A 15,683-nucleotide genomic window follows, 5' to 3' on the forward strand; every position below is an offset into this window, starting at 1 on the left:
CCCCCCCCCCCCCCTCCTCTTTTTTCTATGCCATTCTGGGCTGCTGCAGGAAGCTCTTGCTCTTTCCCTTCTGGCCACGCACATTCCGGAGTTCGTCATACATACACACATTTGCATACGTTCTCTTATGCTCCCCCGGCCCAGCCCGCGCCTTTCCCCGCTCTACTGTCAGCGCAGGATTATCGGCGACCTGTATCGTTGTGACAATGGCTAATTGATTATGTATCCTGCTCAATAGACTGAGCGAATCCGAGTTCACCCCACGTCTAGCCAGCTGCACAGAGACTCAAGCCCCCCCCCAACTCGAGACTTGAGTTCAAGTCGAGTCAGTGCCTGCATACTATCAGCGGAACTCAGGCCCATCCTCGCAGATCTAATAATCAGAAAAAAAATACACAATGCCGAAAGATAAAGAGCGCACCATGAACCCTGCCGCGGCGCAGCGGAAACTAGATAAGCAGAAGAGCCTCAAGAAGGGCAAGGCCGAAGCGTTGGCCCGCCGGAATGAGAAACTAGCCCGTCGCAACCCGGAGCGCATCCAGCGCCAGATTGATGAGATCAAGTCCATAGAGGCATCGGGACAAAAGCTGCGGCCACGTGATCAACAGTTGCTCGAAGCCCTCGAACGAGATCATCGCGCGGTGCTCAAGGCTCGAGAAGCACTGGGAGATAAGGCTCCCAAATTCGCGAGCTTCGGGTCTAGAAGCGGCGGAGACCGCGACGGTGACGATGGAGGCGTTTTAGGGAAGCGCAGGAGGGATGGTGGTGGTGGTGGCGGCGGCGGCGGGCGCTTTGGACGGCATGATCGGGATAGTGAGAGTAGCGACGAGACAGATGAGGAGGTGCGAAGAATACCCATGCCTCGGGATACACCCCCGCCGATTCCGCGCCAGTTCCAGAGAAGACCAGGCGGCGACCAGGCCCAGGGTACACGAGGACCACATGCTCTTCCTGCAAAACCCCCCGTTGTCGAAGCTAAGGCAGTCTATGAGGCTAAGCCGCAGATCCGAGACCTGCGACAGGAGGCCATCAACAAATTCATCCCCGCTGCCGTCAGAGCTAAGCAGGATTCTATACGAGGGCAGGGTAAGCTCTTGGAGCCGGAAGAGATGGACCGGCTGGAGCAAGCAGGTTACAAGGCAGAAATGGGCCAAGCTGGGGTAGCAAAGGCAGCAGAGGCCGTAGGTCAACCAGAAACGACAGACGACGACGCCCAAAGGCGAATGCTAGAAGAGGAGGAAAGGAGGTTCAACCAGGAGCTTCGATCAGTTCAAATCGAAGAAGTTGAAGATGAGGAGGCATAGATCCTAATGAATCAAGATTAATGAATATCCAGGACTATTATTTCGGGGCCAAAGGGAATCAAATATGCGGAGGAGGGGGAGGGGATGGGAAGAGGACTGTTGATCAGTCAGCGCCTTATCCATGTACCCGTATTTCGCTCTGTCTCTCTTTTCCTTTACCAAAAGTCGTAACTCTAGTCCTTGGATTCGTAGATTGAAGGATACTGGAACCGTAGATTTATTGATCATCCAATCTAGCGCAGGACCGTGTGAACGAGAAACAGAATGTGTGTGTATGTATGTACAACTCCCTTTGAGAGCAAATTTCCGAAAGAACCACAGAGCCCAAGGATCACCAGATCAACACCAACCGTAGAGCACCACAAATGCATAGACGAAAGAGATAGGAAATGTACAGGTGTCAAACGAGTGTACTGACTTTTCGGGATGTGCATCGCAGAGAAGTCGAAAGGGGGGAATCGAGGGGGATGGAGCAATGTCATGGCATGGAGAATGTAACCAGAAACCACCAGACGAGCTGGATATGGACAGATGCAGTCACTATCTGTACAGTGTGCGATGTGAGTGGGGGGAAAGAGACAAAAGTTTGGGGGGAAGGCATAGGGGAAATTTTGAGGGGATTGAGGGACTTCGTCACGGCATTAGAGAAACAAAGGAAAGTAGAGGGTGTTGCGTCTTCATATGACGATCAAGCTTTGAAAGTCAAGATGCAGCGCACCAAAAAATGCATCATCGAAGCTTTCACCATGTCTCGCACGGTCAAACTCCGGTGCGAGAATATTTAATCCACCCAAACCGTATAACTCCGAAGTATGTCTTGAATTATTAAATGGTATATTGACGATGAGGCGTCAACAGTAGATACCCAAAAAGGCGTGTATGTCATAAGAGTAACCGGGTCAACCGGCGGAACTGAAAGACAAGATTGCTGACACTCAATGTGTATGGGCCGTGTCAAGGCATGGCGTTATCCTTGTGCGATAGTAGCTACCTCAAATTGCGAATGATTTTTCTTCCCCGGACCAAGAATGGGCTGGGCATCTCGTCTTTTTCGGGATCCCACACGGCCGGGGGGTCTCGCGCACTGGATTTCAAGCCCCGGGAGTCGCTGGCACATCGCTTGATCTCATCAACGGGACGGCCACCCGCGCGCGCCTGCGCCAGTTCAACCAACGTCCTTCCCCCCATGTTGCGCTGCATCACGGCCTTGTACATGTCCTCACCGCAGTTGTTGGTTTTGGAGGGCAGTTGCTTGACGCCAGACTTGCGTGTGGGTGAGCCAGCATCGGCAGCCAGATTCGCTGAAGATGGGATTTTGGACAAACGCCGATGAGGTGACCGGGGCTTGCTCTCTCTAGGAAGCATGTCAGAGAGGCCACCTGACACCTGTGGTAGTCTGGAAGCGTTGCTGGGGAAGATAGGCGGTTGAGTGCTTAGCTTCTGCATGAATGCAGCTGTGTTTTGTCGCAGGAGTGGTCGTGAAGGGGCTTTGAACGGGTCTGGCTTGACCTTGGGGCGAGTTGGGGAGGGCAGATCGGGAATATCGTCCTCATCATCGGAGTACGCTAAGGTGGGTTCCCACTTCGCTCGCTGTCTGTCTGCTTCGGCGAAAATGTTCTTGCCGGAGTGTGTTCCAGATGTGCGACGGGGAGACAAGGAAAGCGATGCAATTGAGATGGGTGAGGGCTCGGCCATTTGGACATCCATTGGTGACTCGACCACGGTCTTCGATCGAGTCAATGGGGTGCGTGTTTCCTTCCGCGGGGCCTTGCTGGGAGCGGGAGATTCGAGCGACAATTGGGTGATATCGGCGCTCGGTGGGTTACTGGCATCCTCATTGCTGCTGGATGGCTGGGATTGTTGGCTGTTTGACCGGGAATTGCTATCCTCCTTGAAAGCACCGCTCTTCTTTTGCTTCTCGATCTCTAGTGCAACCCTCTCCTGAACCTCGAAGTCGAATCGCTTTCGGAGTTTTTCCAATTCATTCTGCACCTGACGGTCGATCTCTAGCCGAGCCTTGACTTCCCACTCTCGTCTGACGGTATTTTCCAACTCGGCCTTCATCTGTTGCTTTTCTCTGTCCAATTTAGTGTATGCTTGTTCCACCTCTCTAGCCTTCTGAGCGGCAGTCTCTTCACGCTTTCGCAAAGTCTTTTCAAGGTCGGCAACCTCCTTCTCTCTCCGCATCAGGCGGATGATGGGAAGGTTGATCAGCGCTGCAGTATCGGGGCGATGGTCCGGGTTGACGCGCAAGCAGCTTGCAATAACATTTTTCAGCTCGGGTGAGTAGAAATCAGGCAGGGGAGCAAATTTGCCCTCGCGTATTCTCTGAATGAGCTGGATGTGGGTTCTGGCGTTGAAAGGCGGCTCTTTCTGGCACAGCTCATACATGATGCAGCCGACAGCCCAGATATCAGATCGTAATGTGTAGGGTTCCGCCGCACAGATTTCGGGCGACATGTAGAATGGGGTACCGACGTAGGTAGATGCGAAGTCTTGAGAGTTCATCAGCTTCGAGAGACCGAAGTCACCGAGCTTGACAGTGTTGTCGCTGCCAAGAAAGATGTTTTCTGGTTTGAGATCGCGATGAAGGATGGTCATCTGAGCCTGCTTCCCTTTGAGACCAGACTGCTTAGGAGCAGGGCCTAGAATGCTTCCAGCTTCGAGAGGATCAGAACCGTAGTGGCAGCGGTACAACGCCGTCGCCAATTGGGACAAAATGCGCCAGACGAATTCTTCCTCTGCAAATTTGTTCGTCTTTTTCAGGTTCTTGATGATCATGCTGAGATCCCCACCACCACAGTATTCCATGTAGAGGTAAAGGTCCTGACTCGCTTTGAGGTGTTCGCGATGGTAGTAGGCGACGATGTTCGGGTGTCGAAGAGAGCTTAAAATATTGAATTCGGCTGTCAGCTGTTCTCGTTCCTTTTGCGACATCTTGATGTAGTTGATTTCCTTGCGACAGAGTATCTACAACAAAGGTGATTGTAAGCATAAAAGGGTCTAATGCATGAATGACGGGTGGATCCTTACAAAGCCGTCTGCCTTTCGTCGCACTTTGCGAATGATTCCAAAGGAACCGCAACCTAAGCATTCGTGATCAGTAAGTTGATGTCCGAAGCTAACTTGCATGCCTAGATGGAGCTCTGGTGTCTCATACCAATTTTTTCAAGCACCTCATACTTGTCTGCCTCCGCTAACGCAATTGCCATTGTGGCTGCTGGGAGGAAAGACCGCAGGCAAGAATCTGAAGTATAAGGCGAAGGTCGGGAAGAAGTGGCGAGCGGATGAGATCGAGTAGCCTATGGCATTTATGGGTCGATAGCGTGTGACTGAGACCTGCTGGGTTAGTATGGAGCGATGTTGGGTGGGAACATGTGGTTGCGTTGTAGATTTAAAGAAGTAGGTATGCAACGGGGACGGAAGTGCTGAATGTTTAGGTGCAGACTGTTGCTGAGCAACGGCTGCGGGCCACGACTCTTGCCTGGTTACAGCAGGCGGTGGGGATACCGGGCGGTGAAGCGGGTCATTGATCAGCATCATCGTTCCGTCAGTGGTTCGGGACGTCAGAAACGGTTCACAATGCTGCATGGGACAAGATAAACACCGAAAGCTTGCTCGCTTGAACCTGCAAGACACCCTATGGTAAGTGGGGCTTTCAACAAGTTCAAGCGTACTGAGTAGAAAGAGAACCAGAAAGATGCAAGGGGACAAGGAAGTTCTTTCAATCCCCTTGGTCCCCTTTGGGCAGGGGCTGTCTCGCTCAGTCAGCGTAGCTAGGCTCTCGTCTCACGTGACCCGCGCTTATCGATAAGACGAGGGATCCAAATGTTGCCCCCGTTTGGGGTCGTCTCCCCCGCCGTCCTCCGCAACAAATACCTGCATATCTTGAAGAATTGCTCGCATCTCATCTACCCTGCCAATCTCCTACCCTGGCACAATGGATGAACCGAAGGTCCTCCGGAAGGACCAGCTGGAGATAAGTTTGCACAATGAGAAAAAGCTTATCAAGGAGGGGACAATCAAGGACGACAACCCTCTTGACCTTAGCGAACCCTTCCGGGAGCTCTGCAATGCTTGTCGTAAGGGGGATTTGAAAGTTTGTCAGGAGAAAATCACGGAAGGAGTCAATATCAATGCCCGCGATCCATACGATTACACCCCTTTGATCCTGGTAAGTCTGCCTTGAATGACCGTCAGGCCGTTAGCCAGGTTCGGCGTGGCGAGTCGGCGTTGCCGAGCAGTAGTAACCAGTATCCGTGCAAAAGGCAAGTCTCTGTGGCCACTACGAGGTCGCTCAGCTGCTGCTCGAGTCCGGAGCTTTGTGCGAACGGGACACTTTCCAGGGAGAAAGGTATGCACCTTGTCATTTGTGTCACTTTCGATGTCGAAGTAGTTATTAGTCAGCCCACGATGTTAACTCCAGTATGGTAGATGTTTGTATAACGCCCTCAATGATCGGATACGGAACCTGCTCCTGGAATACGACTATTCGAAGTCGACAGATCCTCTGCAGCCTCTTGCAGCTCACATCACGTCACTTCTTACTCGCGAAAGCCCTGCGACAGCGGATATTGTTGTGACAGCAGGCGATGAGTCTCTCCATTTACACAAGTTTATCTTGGCCGCACGATCTCCATATTTCCGCAACAAATTGGCCACTGCCCCGGACACGTTGACATGGAGGCTCCCTAGCACAATGCCACCAGAAGCATTCGGGACAGCGATTAAATACCTCTATTTTGGCGAAGCCCCGCGCGACATCCGGAGTGGCCCAGGGACCGGGTTCACCGAGTCCGAGGTCTTTTCTAACATCGATAAGATTGCCAAGCATTTGGAAATCAATACGCTTTTGGATAGTATATTGGACAGCGGAGATAGAAGGCTCGCTCGACAAAGACGGACGCTCGAGGTGGCCAAAGGGCGAGACCAACTGGAGGAGTGGTTCCGGGCGAATGTACTCCAGCACAAGGTGACTGTGGAAACCTCACGAGCGGATGAAGTCAAATGGGACAGAGACAACATCCTATTTGCGGACGTCTTGCTCCGCGCAGACGAGGACCTCGATGATGTGGACGAGCATATTGGCACCAACGGTCATTCTACCACTCCGCGCGTCCAGAAGAGCACGCTATTCCCCTGCCACCGGGCCATGCTCCTACGCTCTGAGTTCTTCCACACCATGTTTACCTCCCCCTTTCGCGAGGCGCACATGAAGGACCATCTCAACATTATCCCGGTGGATTGCTCGCCGGACGTCCTCGAGATTGTGCTCACCTTTCTCTACACGGAGCGCGCAGACTTTCCGCTCGACATCGCCGTCGACGTTCTGTTCGCCGCGGACATGCTCTTCATCGAGAAGCTGAAGACGAAGGCCGCTGTTGTAATCAGCACCCTGGGCAGCGGCAACATGTCGCAGGCCGAGGCCGCCCGCACGCGCGGCACTATGGAAGAGGACGACCTCGACATCTACGCTATTATCCGCGCCGCCTGGCTGACGCGCGTCCAGCGCCTCGAAGAGTTCGCCGCCCGTTACCTCGCCTACCGGCTGGAAGCTCATATCGACTCCCCCGAGTTCTCGGAGCTGATTCAGGAGTCTGCTGCCCGCATTCAAGGTCGTCAGGAGACCGACTCCATTGAGCTGCTCGACGACATCCGGTTCTATCTCGGCGAGCGCTTCCGGCTCCGGTTCGACGACGCCGGCATCGACGAGATGATGGAGGAAGAAGCGCGGCAGCAATCCGTCGCACAAGCTCAGAATACCACCACGGAGACAGAGGGTGATGAAGAGAATGGTATCGTTGTAGACAAGGTTGTCGAGGGGATGGAGGCATTGGACCTCTCTAGCACCAGGAACGGAACTTCACACCCAACCCCAGCCATGGATGGAGACACAGATCAAGAACAACAACCCGTCATCCGTACGCTGGACGGTGAGGTCGTTGTGGACGAATTCGATCAGGATGCGCTCAACTATCAGATTCTCATGGACAAGCTTGATAGAATCTTGGAGGCTCTGGACCTTGATGCTTGAGTTGACAAGACCGTTTTGTTTCTCGCAATTCCTTCCGGGTATGCGGGATGATGATTGATGACTACTAAATTACATATTTACACTGGGACCTGCTACCTATATACATGAACAGCTCGGGGGAATCGCCTTTGCACAGTAAGGTAGGTCAAGTCTATACAAGGAGATAGATTGGTAGAAATCATACAACGATAGAAAGAAGCACTTCCTTTGGTATTGAACCGTGACCACTACAATCTCGAGGATAAATGCTACGGGACCCAGGAGCCCCAAAAACGTGAAATCTATACATGCCTAGAGTGAAGGCGTAGAAATCCGTTTACACCGTAATCCTTCTTCACCCAACCCACTCCATTAAGGCGTTTTGTTCCCTCAAAAAGAAGTAAGTACGTAGGAGCTTCACTACAGTTAGACGGCAATAGCTCGCTAACCTACAATACAATACATCGTCCATCACAAGAACCAGCCACAGCCACAACCACAACCACAACCACAACCACAACCACAACCACAACCACAACCACAACCACAACCACAGCCCATCCTCCATCCCGCGGCCAGGCAAAACACATGCAAAACCACACACAACCCATCCATGATAATTCCATCCCATCCCCGATCCCTCCCTCTCTCTCTCTTTCTCTGGCCCTACAAAACATAACTTATGACATACGACCCATGACACAGGACCACTCCCCATAGGGGATAGACGAAACCAACCGACCCAACCGTTCTCAAATCATAAGATCCCCCAACAACGGCGACAAGATTCCCTCCCCTGACCGTTGACCGCCCTCCCAGACAGACACCACAACATCCCATCCCATCCCAACCCTCAATAAGAATCCTTTGTCCAAAGCGAAATGGCAAGGTAAGCAAGCCCCAGGGATAAGGATCCCACAGCCACAGCCACCAAAAAAAAAAACAAAACAAAACAAAAAAGAAAAGAATAAGCCCTCCCCCCCAAAAAACATACAGTACAGTACAGTACAAGGTGCAAGGTACATCCCGCCTACCTCAGGCCACCTCCATTCTCCTGCTTAGCCGAATATTGACTTTCGATGTCTCCGACTTAAGGTTTGCGGGTACGGTCACGTCCGACTCGGATGGAAGGAAGAATACAAAAGCGTCTGACCACGGAGGGTGCTTACCGGGGCGGTGATGATGGCTGATGGCTAATGGGGGAGGGAGGGAGGGAGATGTGAGATGTGACTGTGGGTGACGGAGTTGCGTCCCGAGCCGCCGCCGAGGAGGCTGGGTGCTCTTTGTTTGGGACAGTGCTCTGTACGTGTAATAAGGAGTTGGAGTCAGAAGGTGGGCGGTTACAACGGTTTTGGGACTGCCCATCGGGTTCCATTGAGCTCATGGAGGGCAGGCAGGGTAGAGCGGTTTGCTCGGGAGGAGAAGAGGAGGGGAGCTGAGGTCAATGCCTGAGTTAACTTTGGGTTATGAGAGAAGAAGTGACAACTCACCACAAAGAGGGGGTCTCATCCCTAGTCCCTAGTGTATTGACTGCGCTTGATTCCGGCGTCAACTCTCTCCATTCCTCTTAGAGACTTCCGTTAAGTTACCAGACGTCCAGTTGCATACACCCTCTACGGCAGACAAAAAGTCATCTTTGAGATCTTCATGATATTGAATATTGATAATCTTTTGTTCACAAGGTGGTCATGTCACATCATTGGATACAAAGGAAATGAGACGACACAAGGAAAAACATAACACAACAAAATAAACTCATCAAAAACAAATAAGAAAAGAGAAACTAGAGTCAAGGGACTCCAGCTTCTGTTCACCATATTCGTTCCCTGCAACAACCTCTAGCTGTCACGGAACAACGACTATGGTGTGTTTCTCCCAAGCCCGTCATCCACAAGCGATGCCTGCTCCTTTCGCACGATAATAAACAAGAATGGTGTTGGGCGGGGTGATGAGGTCCAAAAAAAATCAATCAAATATACACAGGGTGAGAAAGAGAAGAAAAATATGTATGGAGACCTCTTTTTGGTGATACACCGTAGCTCCCCGCCCTCCTAAGCTTTTTGCACAAAAAACAGAGATTTTTGTTCGACGCAAAGAAGCAGAAAGAAGATAAAAAGGTATATATGAACACGCAAAGCAGAAGGGTATCATCAGAAGAAGCAATGCAGAGCAAAAGAAGTGTCGCTGGGAGTCATGGGTATTTGGGGGAAAATCTGGAGAGAAGAAAACAATTTCCTCTCTCGCGGCTTTTGTGCTTTTTCTTGGTTTGCCGGTGAATGGTATGTTTATACCATGGCGGTGGCAACGGGCCGGCCGGTATGACAGCCACGTTCGTGGCGCTTCATGTTGCTCCGCACGCTGAAGGCTTTACCACAACCCGCGTGGGTGCAGCGGAAGGGCTTCTCTCCGGTGTGGCTGTGGGAGTGGATGCGGAGACTGGAAGGTCTCGAGAAGGCCTTGTGGCACGTTCTGCAGATGTATCGGTCGTGGTTCTGCTGGTAGGGGGTCGTGCTGGAGGGAGGGAAGTAGTGGTGATGCTGCCAGGCCGGGGTGACAGGGGAGATCATCTGTTGGTGTGCGGCGGTTGGCAGAGGAGCAGTGGAGGGAGGCACGCTGCTGGACGGCTGGTAGGTGGACGATGAGGAGGTCGGTCTCTGGTAGTAGATGGCCGAGGAGGCCGAGGGCTCAATGGGAGAGGAGTAAGAAGCGACGCTCGGGGCGGGAGAGACGTAAGGCGCGGCGGAGACAGGAGCCACGGAGCCCTGGCTAGAGATGGAAGACCGATCCGATGGACTGGGGAGTCTCGCCGGCGCCTGGGTGTATGGCTCTGCGCGGGACACGGCGGCACCGTCACTGACGGCGGAGATCGACGAGGTGGGAGAGTGGCTGACGCTGTTGAACCCAGAACCAGGACGCAATGGAGGCGTAGGTGGCAGGCCGATTTGGGGGCCATTGGCCTTCATCGCATCCAAGGGTTGCGGGGGAAGGCGGGTGTCCAGCTCGCGCTGAACTGGAGGAGTAACTCTTGCACGCTCTGCATTGCGACGGTCAGCACTGACCGAGTTGATGGTCCAAAATGGGCCGATTTAAAAATTATGGGGAGGTTGCCATACTAGCTGCATGCATGGAGGCACCATCTGCGCCTTCGAGTAGGGTCGAGATAGAAGGGAGAGAGCATTTGGGGGGCATTTCCTCGACCGGCGGGGAAGGAGGGGCGCGGGAGTAAGAGACCGGCACGGAAGCGAAGTATGAGTCCGGTGCGCGCTTATACAAAGCCACGCGAGGCGCAGGGGGGCTGTAAGAGGCTCTTGACATCCTCATTGCGAGGGGATCTGGTCCCGGTTGAGTGATAAGGCTGGCGAGATCCATGATGGGCGACGGTGAGGATCGTTGTACTAGATAAGAGTAGTGGTGGTAGTGGTGGTGGTGGTAGTGGACAACTGTTGGTCTTGGTAAAGTTCAAGGCTGGAACGGGAAGGAGGAGAAAAGGTAAGTGGTTATTTCTCTTGAGGTTCAAGAAAAGGCGGCTACCCAGAGTTCATATATGAAGAAGCCTGGAGGGGAACTGATGGAACGGGGTATAAGAGATCCAATCTAAGAAACAATCCAGGCACGGTAGTCGAGACAGGGTGGGGGTGGATATGAGAACCAGGAGGAGGAACTGGTTTATAGACCCAGAGCGATGGTGGAGATGCAGGGTTGACAATCATGGAATTATTTTCGAGAAAAAAGAATTGATTTTGTTTTTTTTTTCTGGCTTTTTTTTTTATTTTCATTTTAATATTTTCTTTTTCGGGGAGGAAAGGATGGAGATGGGGGGAGGAGGAGGGGGAGATGGGGAGGTGGAGGGAAGTGGAGGGAAGTGGAGGGGGGATGTGGGAGGAAAGGTGGACTCCATCCTAGTCAAAAATGAAAAATAATACTAGGTGTTTTATTAAAAACTGCACATCAATCAAATGTTAATTATAGCGCTGGTAAACTCCGGCCGTAGCGTTAGACGACGAGTGGAACCACAAAGAGAGTTAGAAAGGAAGAGAGCGAGCGAGCGAGCGAGAGAGAAAGACAGTGTGTGCGTTGAAGATGGAGCCGAGAAACTGAAAAGAAGGAGGAAAGCGGGAGAGGCCGCCGCCGCGAACCTCCCCTATTTGGATTTATTCATTGAAAATAATGCAACTCAACTGAAAGGATAGAGAAACAAATAAAATAAAATAGCAAAAAAATTGTGCCTGGCCAGGGACAGAACACTCAGTCCTACACACATACACACACACACACACACACACACACACACACACACACAACATCATGTAACTACATAGACTACCGACACAAAGTATAATTTACTATAGGCTACATTCCTTATTTTCCCGCGCTTCGCTGCTGCTGCTGCTGCTGCTGCTGCCAATGCTGCTTACAACCACTTAACTGTAACAGTACGTACATGAATTTCCCCCCGAAAGCCCGCAGTGGCCACTGACTAACTACCTAGTACTCTAGCCACAAGGAAAATCCATCGTCGGTCATTCTCGATTCGCTTCGACAAGGGCTGATACCACCGTCTCAAAGCTTAATTAATGACCACTGACCCGGTACGGAGTACACGCGATGACTTGCGCTGGTGGTTCTCCGGTCCCTTCGTTTAATTATTTTGGCCGCGTCTGATTCGATAAGCGACGTAATAAATTCCGAGGGGAAAAATCGCCTTTCATTTATGATTGTCTTTGCTGGGACCGGTACCGTAACGCATGTCCCCTCCTCTCCCCTCATCCTCCTTCGCATACCGTACCGTAGCTACGCGACTAAAAAAGGATGATTTGCCATTAGCTTATCGTTTTGGGTAGGCTCGACGAGAGCTAAAAAAACGTGCGCCTCCTCCGCCTATCCACACCCGCACGATGGACAGCCGTGTGTACTGTACCCTGGGTCAAATTAGCGGGTTACCAAAGATCAGGAAAGACTAAAAAAGACCAGAACATTGGAAGACAGCGACAGCACTACTACTGTCGGAAGAAGCCTCTTCCATTGCTCGCTGAATCAGCGAGACATGGACCTGAGACCCATGACATCAATTGAAGCAAGATGAAAAAGGATTCAACGTCGGAGACATTTCTACCTGTTATTCTTCCGTCCAACTATAAGCTAGTGGAATTTCTGTATGAAAGTAGGAAACACCTCCGTTCGTCGACGGAGCGATATAGAGAGTCAAATAATAATACGGAGGAAATAAGAAAAAGGGAAAATAAATTGCCCAGCCAGCGCTCCTCTGAAAAGACCAAGCAGGCGTACGTAACTGCGTCGTACGGAGGCCGACAGATCGGCCGATGGAAAACCAACGGTACTTTCGGGGCTCGGCTACAGTAAGTCTGGCGCTAGTGCAGATCCACGGACACCTTTCCTTCTCCATCATGCGCCCGCCAGGAATCAATCTTCGATCATCATCCATCATGGGGAGAGTGGGAGAGTGAGAGAAGAGAAGAAAGGGAGGGGAGAGGGGGGGGGGACGAGCCGGCGCCCTCCTAACCCCCCTCCCCCATGGATCCCATGCCTATTACCCACCGGGTATTATCGCGGTAATGGCCAGATTCGACAGAAAGGGCCCCTCTTACCAGCCGATCGTTTGGAGGATTCATAATAATCATCATTATGATAAAAAATGAAAAAAGACCCAAGGAGACAAGAGAGAAAAGGGCTAGCCTCCGTCCAGGTTTTACCTGTCACAACGATCCCATGCCCCATAAACGGCTGATCGTTGCCGCACGATCACACACATCGCTTGAGAACCTGATCTCATCTTCCAAGACCAACTTCCCACCTTGAATTATGTACTATGTATCATCATCGCCTTCATCATCTTCATCGTCATTATTCGTCTGTAGATCGGTCGGTCCCTTTGTCTCTCGAAGGGGCCTGCGGTCGTAGATCAGTGGAGGAACATTTGCCGCCCGAGAAATGCCAACCCTTTCCAGATACACAAACCCATCAGTCAACCTTGAATACAGTCATGACTTCAACAGAGACGAGATATTGCTAGCTGCTGTAGTCGAAATCACCAGCCAGTTCGGGGGACACAGTGTGTCCTGGGTCCCATGCCAACCCTGGTTGATCTCGAGTTCGATCCGTTCTCTCTAGCTTCTAGCGGGAAACTGGTCCATTCCCCAGGAAAGATATCATTTCATCAGTGCAAAACTACGGAGTACGAGACCGACCTTCATTCAACCCTTCATAAAAAAAGGGGGGGGGGGTTTGGGAGAACCTGCCACCACCCCAAAATAGGCGCATCTGCGCCGAAAGCAGGGCTGTAGATCGGAGGATGGATCTCAAGATGGGCAGAGTGAGAGAATTGACCAAGGTGCTGAATCGACACAATTCTAATAGGGTAATGAGTCCGTGATTTGCGTCCATCCACAAACCAAGCCCTTGGGGCCGGATGACGGAGTTGCGGCACGATGCGCAGATGGCAGGTCTTGGTTTGGGAGCGCTCCCCTAAGCCACAAACAGTTAGGCCAGGCTGCCTACAAGGGAATCTTGGGAAAATTTGGACGAATAATCGCCTAATGCCGGTCTGCCACTCCTTTCCTTTCTGCGCCTGCTTTGGGGGCCAATTGGCCAAGGGATCATCCTAGTATGAGAGAGGCCTCCCGGAGATTATCGTGGCGTTGACAGCCAACGAGAGACATCAAGCAAACCTTAAATACAGATGGAGCAAGAATTGGCGAAAGACCTGAAAGCCTCACTGGTACGGAGTACTCAGAAACCTGACCCAGGAGGTGGCTGACTAACTAAGCGTTAGGGTTAATTGTTCGTCCGTGTGATGGATGGACTTTGTTTGCTTATTTGCGACCGGTATATCGCTTGAATTTTGGGCACTGGGTGGCCTGTGCAGAGAAGTAAGTCAAATTGACCTACCAACTGCAAGGCGAGGAACAGGCGGAATGCATGGATAGCTTATGCATAATGGGAGTGCATGTAATCCGTCCATGACTAAGACGTCTCTTCCTGTGGGCTTGATAGAAGTAACCTTGAAGACACAGACCAAAGCCCCTCCGTGATTGATCACCTCTGACTCGACTATACAAGTATTTTGCGTCTGATCAATGACGTCGACAACGAAACATGTCTAGTGCCCAGTTCTTCTAGCCGTACACCGTACACTGAATGTATGTAGGGAGTATCCGCCTCAAACTTTTTTTGTTTCGCATGCGCGGCTAGTGTATGCTGTCCATATCCAGGCCCGACCCGATTGTAACTGCCGATGAGGGGGGAATTCGCTGTCAATCGCCTTTGGGATTAGGATCGACCGCGGTGGGATTTACTGGGTCGAACTCGTCGTCGGCAGTACGAGTTCGAGCCAGAAGGCGACCGACAGCTGATGTAAACGCATAAACGCAGCTTTTCCGCGGTCAGAAGAGAAAGGACCAAGCCCGAATAAGAATAGACAAGAACTGGCTTCGGGAGATCCCTTGGTTGATGACTGGGTTGCTTTAGTGGTCGGTACCTGCCTGTGCACGAGACAAAATACCTCGGCCGGCCATGGAATGCGATTCCGGAAAGGGTTACAGAGACGAGGTGGACACCACAAACTACCCGATGATCATCAGTGCAGCAGCAGCAGCAGCGGCAGCGGTGCTGTAGCTGTAGTACACTAGGAGAGTTGCCCTTTTGGCTTTTTTTTTGGGAGATCAGTCTGTCAGACGAATTGTCTCATGCTTGAGCATCTGACCTTTTGAAGTTTGTTCTTTTCAACCCCTGGTTCATACACGCAGATTCAGGCAAGCATGCGTGGCACGCCTTGTCTCCAAAGGGTTGCAGTGATGCAGTGATGGGTCGGAAGAAGGAAGGAAGATCATCAGATAGTGGCGGGTCACACCGCCCCAGCCGATTACTGCATACGTACCTGAACGCGGCGGTCTCTGAGGGGCGAAGACCACACACAGCCTCAGGCCTTGTCTGTTGTTTGTCTGGCGTCTGGCGATCGAATGAGGTAATGATCCCGTCCGGGTAACTCATTGCCAAGCTCCTTGTTGGAAACAACCTGCATCACAATGGCACAGTCCATTCCATCCAAAGCAGGGGGATCCTCGACAAGTGATACTCAGTAGAACATGCCAACCATGCTAATCCATGCTAATCCATGCCAACCGTCGGCGACGCCGAATTACATCATCATTAATCAACCAATAAACCCCCAGGTGTCAGAGATGAACAGGTTCCTCGACAAGGCACATAGCGATGCTGCAAGATTACTGAGTACTCTCAAGGATGATCGTCTCTAATAGACGAACATATCCGGATCTATTCTCTATACGGACACCACGCTGCCGAGCTCGTGTGGTGATGTTGGTGATGTTGGTAGTGGTGGTGGTGGT

The 15,683-nt window shown here is 51.7% G+C and overlaps 5 protein-coding genes across 5 annotated transcripts; 2 read left to right on the plus strand and 3 right to left on the minus strand.

Moving 5' to 3' along the window:
* The first annotated feature begins 18 nt into the window (after window positions 1–18).
* On the plus strand, window positions 19–1,381 carry BO66DRAFT_473950 (WW domain binding protein 11). The gene has a single exon (XM_025653100.1). It carries the CDS (start codon window positions 399–401, stop codon window positions 1,302–1,304), a length of 906 nt encoding a protein of 301 aa, XP_025500654.1. The 5' UTR covers window positions 19–398; the 3' UTR covers window positions 1,305–1,381.
* Window positions 1,382–2,291: 910 nt separating this feature from the next.
* nimA (serine/threonine protein kinase nimA) lies at window positions 2,292–4,516 on the minus strand (the record flags this gene model as incomplete). Its single annotated transcript, XM_025650562.1, has 3 exons — window positions 2,292–4,274; window positions 4,338–4,390; window positions 4,465–4,516. The coding sequence occupies 3 exons, from the start codon at window positions 4,514–4,516 to the stop codon at window positions 2,292–2,294; spliced, it is 2,088 nt and encodes a 695-aa protein (XP_025500655.1).
* A 560-nt stretch (window positions 4,517–5,076) lies between these two features.
* BO66DRAFT_168162 (ankyrin repeat and BTB/POZ domain protein) lies at window positions 5,077–7,704 on the plus strand. The gene is made up of 3 exons (XM_025642281.1): window positions 5,077–5,478; window positions 5,573–5,658; window positions 5,739–7,704. Exons 1-3 carry the CDS (start codon window positions 5,245–5,247, stop codon window positions 7,336–7,338), a joined length of 1,920 nt encoding a protein of 639 aa, XP_025500656.1. The 5' UTR covers window positions 5,077–5,244; the 3' UTR covers window positions 7,339–7,704.
* Window positions 7,705–8,453: 749 nt separating this feature from the next.
* BO66DRAFT_394352 (uncharacterized protein) lies at window positions 8,454–8,723 on the minus strand. The gene has a single exon (XM_025647973.1). It carries the CDS (start codon window positions 8,690–8,692, stop codon window positions 8,483–8,485), a length of 210 nt encoding a protein of 69 aa, XP_025500657.1. The 5' UTR covers window positions 8,693–8,723; the 3' UTR covers window positions 8,454–8,482.
* Window positions 8,724–9,142: 419 nt separating this feature from the next.
* BO66DRAFT_168156 (uncharacterized protein) lies at window positions 9,143–10,822 on the minus strand. Its single transcript, XM_025642280.1, has 2 exons — window positions 10,431–10,822; window positions 9,143–10,351 (listed from the first exon to the last, which is right to left on the minus strand). The coding sequence occupies exons 1-2, from the start codon at window positions 10,684–10,686 to the stop codon at window positions 9,603–9,605; spliced, it is 1,005 nt and encodes a 334-aa protein (XP_025500658.1). The 5' UTR covers window positions 10,687–10,822; the 3' UTR covers window positions 9,143–9,602.
* Between the last annotated feature and the right edge of the window lie 4,861 nt (window positions 10,823–15,683).

Source organism: Aspergillus aculeatinus (genome assembly GCF_003184765.1).
Source record: "Aspergillus aculeatinus CBS 121060 unplaced genomic scaffold BO66scaffold_47, whole genome shotgun sequence".
NCBI classification, from domain to species: domain Eukaryota; kingdom Fungi; phylum Ascomycota; class Eurotiomycetes; order Eurotiales; family Aspergillaceae; genus Aspergillus; species Aspergillus aculeatinus.

Bases quoted from the DNA above. Each gene is read 5' to 3' on its own strand.
- BO66DRAFT_394352 (XM_025647973.1), bottom strand. From the start codon at position 8,692: ATGGAACCCGATGGGCAGTCCCAAAACCGTTGTAACCGCCCACCTTCT.
- BO66DRAFT_168162 (XM_025642281.1), top strand. From the start codon at position 5,245: ATGGATGAACCGAAGGTCCTCCGGAAGGACCAGCTGGAGATAAGTTTG. The intron at 5,479-5,572 runs GTAAGTCTGCCT...TCCGTGCAAAAG, and splicing joins ATTACACCCCTTTGATCCTG to GCAAGTCTCTGTGGCCACTA. The intron at 5,659-5,738 runs GTATGCACCTTG...CCAGTATGGTAG, and splicing joins GACACTTTCCAGGGAGAAAG to ATGTTTGTATAACGCCCTCA.
- BO66DRAFT_473950 (XM_025653100.1), top strand. From the start codon at position 399: ATGCCGAAAGATAAAGAGCGCACCATGAACCCTGCCGCGGCGCAGCGG.
- BO66DRAFT_168156 (XM_025642280.1), bottom strand. From the start codon at position 10,686: ATGGATCTCGCCAGCCTTATCACTCAACCGGGACCAGATCCCCTCGCA. The intron at 10,352-10,430 runs GTATGGCAACCT...GTCGCAATGCAG, and splicing joins TGCCTCCATGCATGCAGCTA to AGCGTGCAAGAGTTACTCCT.